General features: G+C 45.0%; 2 protein-coding genes across 2 annotated transcripts in view; one reads left to right on the top strand and one right to left on the bottom strand.

Annotated features, from left to right (window-relative positions):
• Positions 1–971: 971 nt before the first annotated feature.
• GLRX2 (glutaredoxin 2) lies at positions 972–5,528 on the bottom strand. The gene is made up of 4 exons (XM_071751076.1): positions 5,402–5,528; positions 4,687–4,756; positions 3,120–3,296; positions 972–2,523 (listed from the first exon to the last, which is right to left on the bottom strand). Exons 1-4 carry the CDS (start codon positions 5,446–5,448, stop codon positions 2,392–2,394), a joined length of 426 nt encoding a protein of 141 aa, XP_071607177.1. The 5' UTR covers positions 5,449–5,528; the 3' UTR covers positions 972–2,391.
• Positions 5,529–5,817: 289 nt separating this feature from the next.
• Positions 5,818–9,509, top strand: part of CDC73 (cell division cycle 73) — a 104,917-nt gene continuing 101,225 nt past the window's right edge. The window contains exon 1 of the mRNA XM_071751073.1: positions 5,818–6,015. Within this exon, the coding sequence (XP_071607174.1) occupies positions 5,885–6,015 (131 nt within the window). The 5' untranslated portion in view covers positions 5,818–5,884. The remainder of the gene's footprint in view (positions 6,016–9,509) is intronic.

Here is a 9,509-nt window from a genome sequence, read left to right as displayed (position 1 = left end):
TATGTGGTATGTTGAGAATTTTTAGAAATGCTTCATTAACAAATAATGAATATAAACATGTTTACCTGATGTTCCTTACAGCTTCTTAAGAGTTAAGCACAACTAGTTGCAAATAAATGTCTTTTCTATTACATTGTCCTATAAAAAAGTGCAGTTCTACTCTTAAAAAAAAAAATTCTGTATAAAGAAGCAACAGATGGATGCATTCTGTCTGCCTAGTTAAATTTCTTGCTTGTTTCCAGCTTCTTACACTTCTTAGGAAGCATTTTACTCAAGCTGGATGTGACTTCAATACAGGTACAGGATCTTTTAGTGGCAAGTTTTTAAAATTCAGGTACCAGGGCAAGCATCACTTTAAGAGAAACAGCTGTGTCCTGGAGACAATGCTAGGCAAAAAATACAGAATTTTTTTAATTTTTTAATCCTTCCTATTTTTTTTGTCTAGAGTAGAACCACACTTTAACATCCATGTCATACTTAAGTAACTTATAACATGGCTTTTGTGCCATCCAGTAATGAAGGCACTGTCTTGCTGCTACTTTCTGTGAAATGATACAAAATCAATGAGAAGCTATTTGGATGGGGAGCCTTAATATGGTTAAAAAGAAACAATTAACCCTTTGAGTGCCTTAAGACATATCTTCTTTAGGAAATGGGCACTCACTTGAATTTGTAGGCATGCAGCATGTTTTCTCAACTGTTGGAACAGAATATTGCCTTAAGTGACACTGCCCTGGGATTTCTCCAGCTTAGAACTCAAAGGGTTATTTTAGACCACTCTTTTGGGACTTTTTTAAAAACAGGTAACAAAATGAAAAGTTCTTTGAAAAATACCTTTGCATACTCTTATTGTTATTTTTACATGATGGGTTTACCAGCTTTCAGGTGCAAAATTATTGTTAATATTCTGAGAAAACATAACTAGCCTAAGAATTGTACACAGAGAAAAAGAATACTTGGTTACCACTGTATGTGCAAAATGAATTGCTTTATTAAGTATAAATACAGGAAGAGATGCACATTTGTTTTTATCTTGATGAGCATGTCCTTGTAAAAAAAATACTAATAAGGCAGTGATGAAACTAGCAAAATACAGTAAGCCACAGTAATAAAAATATGATGAGGTCAGTGTGTTTAATTAGCTCACTACACATATTAAAGATGCACAGTGAAGGCAACTGTAGACTGAAGATTTCTGCAAATAATGTGATTTAAACTTCTTTTAGACCTGCATCACAAAAATGAATAGCTCTGGGATTCAAATAATACTCTTACAATCCAAGGTTTTGAAGTTAAGATTAATAAAATGCTTTTTTCCCTCTAGGGGAAAGAAAGTAGTTTAGGTGCCTGCAGTGCTGAAAGCAATGGAAATAACAGGAGTCTTATTCACAGAAAGGGAAAAAAATTCTTTTGATTTATGTTTTTATTGTAAACTGTGCATCTTTAGCTGTGTAATGGTCCCTTTTAACAAGAACTGGGATGTAATTTTCTACTTGCATATATAGTTTCTTGAAAAAAAAAAAACCAGTCTTGACATTGCCAGGTCTGGCTTTGGATGTACATTGTACTGGAGCTACAGAACTTTAGATGTTTCTTTTAGACTTTTAACTGCAAGTTAAAATTGCTAGTACACTGCATTATGACTGTAGAATTGAAGTACTAAATAAACTCTATGCATTAGACCCATTTTCCTTGGTCTGAAGTTTCCTAACTGTGTTGGATGGATCAGAATGTTGCTTGTAGCTGCAGGGTTTAGTGGCAGTGAATGACCCTGCAGAGGCTGAGACTTCATAGTGCAGAGCCAAGATGAAAAGAATTCCCTGCTCCTCTACACCTGCAAGAATCTTTTTTCCCTTTTCTGTAGCAATAGGACATAGAATTGATGACAAAATGATCACATACATGGTCAGACACCACACTGTCAGAGGCAGATGTGTCTACAGCAGCATCACTACAAATTTGTTCTGCTTTGTACTTTGTTCTTTATTACAATTTGGCATTCAGAGAACCATTACATTTAAAGATACCACGAAATTAAATCAAGCATTTATTGGAACTGTTGGAACAAAGCTAAAAAGCAAACTGATTTGCAGAAAAAAAAACAAAAAACAGTTTTTTTCTTGTACAGTCTGTATTTCTCTAAAGCACATTATCAGCATGTAACAAAATGACATCACTGTCTCAAGTGTTTTATCAGTATTTTGATTTTATCAGTATTTTGATTGTGGTAAAGCTGAGGGAAGGACACCAAGTATTTGCCAAGTTTACAAAGTCTGTGGCAGAAAATGACCTATGAATCAGGAATCTCTGGCTGAAGTTGAGTCCAGCTGATGCAGTGTATCTTTAGGATCTTTTAACTCAGCTGAAGTGCTTGATATAAAGGAAGCTAAGCTAGGTGGCTGTTAAGGGTTTTCTTTTCACTTGACACTGATGAACTAATGGAAGCAGTTTGCCCTCATCATGGAGTCTTTGGGTATCTGTAGCACCTCCAATAAAAGTCCCATTGACAAACACTCTTGGAACCTATCAAGAAAACGCAAATTTCATTAGTTACTTCTTGAAAAAAAAATTAAGCAAGCCTGTAGGGACTCCAGTATACACAAAACAGTTGTGTTCTTATATATGCATATTTAATAGGACTGTACAACTCACAAGTTTCCATAATATTTACAGAGATGGGAAACTTTGTTCACATGCCCCTCAAAAGTGGAATAAAATAACTGTATAGGACATTGAAATAAATTAAAATAATAGAGTCAAGTTGGCCTATATAAAGCTAAGAAACTACAGGGTGTTAAACACAATGTATCAAAAATACCTATACAAATCAAAACTGACTTTGATACCTCGTTTATCTTAGTGGCAGTACTGAGATCACCTCACAGGGGTAGGCAAAGGGTCTCAAGAGGAAGAGACTCTGCAGATGCCTCCTATACCAGGGTCTCAAGAGGAAGAGACTCTGCAGATGCCTCCTATACCTTGTCTTTAATTTTAGCAGCTTGTACCCCAAGTTTGCTTGTCTCAAGAAAAAAGAACAACTTGTTAAAGTCATAACCCCTGAAGAATGTGTGTAGTGTAAGTTCTTGCTTTGCTTGGTACATGTAGGACAAAATACTCACTGTTCTGCCCCCAGTCATCTGCTCCAGAATGTCTTGGAACTGACTTCCATTTGTATTCATGTCCAGTTCTATAGCTGTGTAATTCACATTCATACTCTCAAAAAGTGTTTTTGCCATTTTGCAGTAGCCACATGTTGTCTTAGAGAAAATCACCACACAGTTGTCTGAAATAATATCCTAGATGTTCAAAAGAATGTTCGAGTCAGTTTTTATCTCAGTGTATTTTAAGAGTATTGAATTGTCATGAAAACAAATATGGAAATTTAAAATCTGCTAAATACAGGAAAATTACTCTGTAAGAAGGCTTTTTGAGGTATTTTTAACAGGGACAACAGAGGAGTTTCCAGCCATGCTCCAGCAACGGTTGGTTACTTCTGAAGAACCTTTCAAACACTGTACTTTATTCTCATTTTATTGAAGTGAAAAGCTGGTTCAGATTGTAAGTCTTTCCTAATTTTGTAATACAGAGCCACGAGAACCTTAAGATGAAGAATTAACAACTTTTGTTTAAAAACAAAGAGCAGAACAGTTACTTCCATCAAGGTATCTGTCACAAAGATACCACTGCTTGCATGGGGGGTGCACAACAGTTGTTCTGAAGAGCTCTGTGCTGGCTGAGCACCTCCTCAAGGGATGCACTCCAAAAGTTGCTTCCCACCTCACTACCAAGAAAGTCAGACTCTTCACCTCACAAAATGTAGTTGCACTTGGCTGGATCCCAAAAAGCCTCTATGTGAGGCAGTGAGCTGCAGCTTCAGGAGTCAGCAGAACCACATCAAAGATGAAGTGACAGCTCCTGCTCTGTGTAAGCTTTCCAACAAACAGTATGCACTATTCTCTAAGTAGAATACCTGGAATCTGTTAAAACTTAACAGTATCTAATTTTCAGAAATTTTCTTCTCTGCTTCTTTCTACAGAAGCAGAGAAATAGAGGGGACTCTACCAGGAGCACTACTGGCACCTGCAAAGCTGTGTCTGGCCTGCACTTGACACCAAACCCAAGGAAAATGATTGTAGTGCATGTGGAATGCTTGGGCATGTAACAGTGCCAGCCCTGAGCCCTCTTCTGCTCTGAGGTCACAGCCTGCCCAACAAGCTGCTTCTTGAATTACTAAGCACAGCTTCCCTGTTCTTAAGGCAAATGGGATGGGCTTGTGGCAAGCAGAGGGAGAGAAAAGGTTCTGAGTAGCAGAAAAAAATACCCTTATTACTTTACAGTAAATTCAAGGTGAATTCAGGCTGTAATTTAGTACCAGTAAATTTACTTTAAAAAAAAACCTTAAAAATGTTTACTTTTCTTGATATCAGTAATTTTACAAGGTTTAGTCCCCCATATTGACAGCAGTACTGCATCTGAGTAGAGGTCTAAAAAAATGTATAGAGCCTGGGAAGATCAGGTATCTAGAGCTGTAGATAAACAAGGCTGCCAGTATTGCTTAAAGGGAAGAGTCAGGCTCAACATGCAGAACTATTTACAGGATTTTGTTATATAAATCGGAAGAGCTTTCAAGCGACCATCTTTTTAAGAAATGCTGAAAATGAACAAGAATTCCATAAATCCCATTACCTGTATTTGATTCACAGCAGCAGCATTTGACAAACCCGAAGGAGCGGGCAGAGTATTCCCCATACTAAAACTAAGAGAAAAAAAAATACTTTCAGTCAGATATGTGAGCTTCCCAACAAATGACACAGTTTATAATTCACAAGCTACAGGTTGGCTCCACACAGTTTTAAGTATTTAATGGAATTTCTCCACTCCAAGCTCCAGCTGAGCACCTGCTCTCCCCCCAGTTCTTCCCGGCCCGCAGGGAGGTGGGAACAGAAGGAACGGTGACCGCACACCGGGAGCAAGCACCGCTCCTCCCCGTGATCCCGCAGCTGCCGGGATCTGCTCAGCACCACAGCCCGGTCCCGCTCAGGGCCCGGTTCGCTTCCCTCACGAACCGGGTCCCGCAGGGGCTGCGCCTTCCGAGCCCCGCAGAGCCCCCGGCCCGGCCCCTCCCGCTCTGCTCCCCGCAGGGCAGCTCCCCCGGGGACGGGTGTTGGAAGGGCAGAAGACAGAGGCAGAAACCCGAACTCCGAGCCCGAACCCGAACTCCAAAGCGGACCGCGGACCCGGACCCGGACCCGGACCCGGACCCGAAGCCGAAGCCCGAAGCCCGAAGCCCGAAGCCCGAAGCCGAAGCCGAAGCCGAAGCCGAAGCCGAAGCCGAAGCCGAAGCCGAAGCCGAACCCCGAACCCCGAACCCCGAACCCCGAACCCAGAACCCCGAACCCACCTCCGCCTCAGCGCCGCCGCCCCCCGCAGCGCCCCCTGCAGGGCCATGGCCGCCCACAGGAAGGGGCGGGGCTTCTGCTCCCCCCTCAGCGCTCTCTGACCCCGCTCGCAGGACCCCGCTCCGCCTACCCGGTGGGAGGGGGAGCGCGGGGCTGCCCGGCCGCATTGCCGGTGTCCCGAGTACTGTGTGCCGGCACCGCTTGTACCGAAGGAGGCCGTGCCCCCCCTTCCCTCCTCAAGGAATGTTCAAGGCGGCGGGAGCGTCTCTCGGCGGCGGGAGGAGCCTCCGTGGCCGCCGTGTGGGCGGGGGAGCGTCATTTCGTGCCAACGTGCTCGGCGTCGCCCCTCGGCGGCAGGGGTGTCCCCGCTCAGGCGTTCGCGGCGGGCAGCCCGGGGCCTGGCGGCTGGCGGCGGGGTCCTCGCTCGGCTGGCCCAGGGGCCGGGCTGAAGCGGAGCGGCGGCGGCCGGCGGCTCCGGAGCGAAGATGGCGGACGTGCTGAGCGTGCTGCGGCAGTACAACACGCAGAAGAAGGAGATCGTGGTGAAAGGCGACGAGGTGATCTTCGGCGAGTTCTCCTGGCCCAAGAACGTCAAGACCAACTATGTCATCTGGGGGTGAGTGGCGGGGCCGGGGCGGGCGGACGGGCTCCGCCTCGCTTGGGAAGGGACGGGCGGGGGAGGCGGAGGGAGAAGTTGCTCCGAAGTTGCGGGGGAGCTCCCGGGACGCGGGGTCTCGCCCGCCCTTCGCCTCACGTCGCGTTGTAGGGAGCGGGGCGGGCGGGCGGCCTGTAGTTGCCTCCCGGCAGGGCCCCTCAGGAGCACCCGGGGCCGGGCGTCTCCGTTCTCCCCGGGCTCCGAGAGCAGCCGCCGGGCTCCGCGTCCCCCCGGAGGGGCTGTCCGAGCCACTCGCTTCGTGGCCTGCGGCCCGCACCTTTCCCCGTGGGGCGAGCGATGCCCTTCCCTTCCCCCGACGGCAGCCCGGGCCGGGCCGGGAGGTCTCGCCGGTCCCTTCGGGAAGTTTCCCGGGACTGGACTGCTGTTGGCGCCCCGGTTCTGGGCCAGGAGAGCATCGGGACCGGGGTGAGGTCTCTCCTGGGTTCTCAGCCCGTTCGTGTCCCCCGGGGGGGCTGGAGGCAGCGGGTCCCGCAGGTCCATGCGGTGAGGTGGCGGGAGGCAGCTCCCCAGCGTTGTTCTCCGGTGTATGAGAGCCAGACCCTTGGCGTTGACCGTCTTGGTATATCCGGGATCGCTGTGTCTTGCTGGAGCCTTGTCCCGGTGCAGGGGAGCCTCCTGGGTCCGAACCGACACCAGCGGCCACCGGGCAGCCCGGCGGAGCTGTGCGGGTTCGGTGCCTCCCAGCCCGCTCCTGGCTGGGGCTTCTTCCCCAGCTGGACCCGGGGCAGGCTGCTTCCTGGTCGTTCTTGTCGTGATGAACAAGCTGAGTGTTTCTATCGCTGAAATGGTGACATCAGGTAAAATGCTTTTTTTGGGAAGCTTTTAGGAAGTGAGGTTTTGCACCTGTTGAATTTTTTAGGGTTGTACTTGTCACTCCTGCTGCAGGAGAGATCTGCTCTCTCCGTTCAAATAAGCTCAGCAGCTTCTCTCTTAATGTCCTGACTAAAAATATTTGAATGTTTTGAATTTAAAAGTTTCTTTTAAACTCGAGAGAAGAAAAAATGTTGGCTGTCAGACATTGGGTAGTGAATGTTTCGGGTGCTGATCAAAGAGTTCAGGATCCTCTGAAGCTTGGTGGAACAGAAGGACATGTGGGTTTCTCAAAAACCTCCTTGGCGTTTGCTCTATGACCTGGGATTATTTTGTTTCATAAATACAATATCAATATTAATATTGATCAAATTTTGTGACTTATAGTTTGAGACAGAAAAGAAACCTATTTGTTTGTGTGAGCTTGTAGACATTATTTTTGGTTTCCCCTTGTTTTTAGTTTGTACTCTAAAACTAGAAATGTGCTATTTCATCACCTTTTTCAAACTTTCAGAAGCTCATTTGGGATTTATTTGCACTTCCTGGCTGAGTGGGGGATACTGGTAGCGAGACTGAAGAGAGAGGAAAGTATTTGCATAAACAGTTAAGTTTTAGAATCCTTGAGAATTTTGGTTTTGTTTTTGCTGATCAACTGGATAGACAATCGTGGTGGTTGCTTTGCTGCAGGTTGCTTTTCCCAAGCAGTAACAAACAATGGTTAACAAGACAGACAAGTTTCATTGTTCCTCTGTAAGGAAGAGAAACTGATTTGCCAGCCTAACTCTGCTGATGTTTAGGAAACCTTGAATTAGTCCCAGAAATCGTTAAGAGGAGACAGAAGGACATCAACTGGAGAGGAGAAACTGTTATGGGTGTTAAGATATTGCAGTACCTTCATGTTCAAGAAGGAACTGTGAGTGAGCTGAGGATGGTCTGCTCAGAACAGAAGCTGTAACCTCATTAATATCTCTGTGTCCTTTTGTGGCAGATGTTTTCTAGGCCTTCAGGGCTTTTTTGTTAGAAGTAAGTTAGTAAATCCTGGGTCAGACCAGTGGCTTCTGAAGTTTTGGTAGGATCCAACTACTGTTACTTCACACTTCTTGTGAACCACTGTGAAACTACATATGTCTAATTTTTAAACTGAAGACACTCTATAATCAGACCAGTTCTGCAGGCCACACTCAGTAGCTTTGAGGCCACAGTTTAGGAGCTGTTCATTCATATAATTACCAGACCTTTGCAGAGACTTAGATGTTTTGAGTCTTAACTTTTAAAAAATCTTTTACATTCAGGTCACTTGACAGGATCAAGGCTATGCTTGCAGTGAGCTGTTCTTATTGGCTTCATTTTTCATGAAGCCAATTTTGATTTCATTTTTAGGTGTCCACAGCATGGCTGCTGTAATTGCATCTCTGCTGCCAGTGTCTGGAGAGGGTAATGCAAGTCTGAACAGCAGTGGTGGCATTCTGTCCCTGCTAGAATTAGAAGTAGTCCCTCTAGACATTTAACACTGTGTCTCCTTGAGCAGCTCAGCTGGCAGAAGCCTGCAGTGCTGCCCTGCACTCTGTGCTGGCACAAGTGTCAGCCAAACTGTGAATTGCTCTGAGGAACTCAGTAACCTGGGCTGTGGGGGGGAGGGAGCAGAAATTCATTTTAATCCAGGTTCTTTTCTGGATAATAATTATAGGAATACCTCTGCTGGCATGTGAAGAAAGCTGGGTGAGGTGTTCTGTGTGGTTTGGTCCAACATCTGATCTGTTGCCCCCTCAAGGGTGATTATAGACTCTGTTTCAAAACCAAAGGAAGGACTCAATCTAACAGAAGCTTACTTGCTTTGTTTGCCCAGCAGAGGGGCTTGTATGCACAGCTGAGAGGTTTTTAAACAGTGAGCAGCTAGTTGTGGATATTATAATTTGTGTGATCCTCTGCATGCTTAGTCTTGTAATTTTTAAATATTGCTGCTTGCTTTTGTGGATGAAACAGAGGCCCTTAGTGCCTTAAAGATTTATGCTTTGAAATATGGAAGAGGAAATAAAGCAGTTAAAAAGGAATAAACTTCAGCCACCCTCAGGTTGAAGGTGAATGGATGAGCAGGAAATAAATCTGAGGTGTTAAAAACAAGCTGGTGAAACCCTGTCTTGCAGTGTGCAAACAGTTTCTCCATTTGTTAAGCTGGAGTTTTATTTTACTGAGAGATGCAGCTCTCACTAAACTAAAAATACTGGACTTCTTGAGGCCTGAATCTTAAGATTTTATTGGTTTTGATTGTTGTCACTGGTAAATATATGAAATAAGCAAATAAATTTATCCTGCTACTTTGAATGTCTTTAAATGGAATGAAGTAAGCTACCTTCAAATGCATATATTTTTAGCTGTTTATTGAGCAGGTTCTTGCTGTCTGGAAAACCTGAGAAGAACACAAACTGATGCTGAAATGTCAGTTCAGGCTTAGATTTTCTCCTTGCATACAACTGTTTGGTCATTTAATTATTCCCTTTAATCTGTGGTATCTTGTCCATCTAACAAAACATCCCCTCACACCCATGATGAGGATGGGGATTGCTTCTCTGTGTGGTTTCAGTGATGAATTATCAGCTGCACTGGTGATAATCTGCTGAGCTTTG

Source organism: Heliangelus exortis, chromosome 8 (assembly GCF_036169615.1).
Source record: "Heliangelus exortis chromosome 8, bHelExo1.hap1, whole genome shotgun sequence".
NCBI classification, from domain to species: Eukaryota; Metazoa; Chordata; class Aves; order Apodiformes; family Trochilidae; genus Heliangelus; species Heliangelus exortis.
Note: the sequence above shows the minus strand (reverse complement) of the source record. Positions and strands in the feature narration are given on the sequence as shown.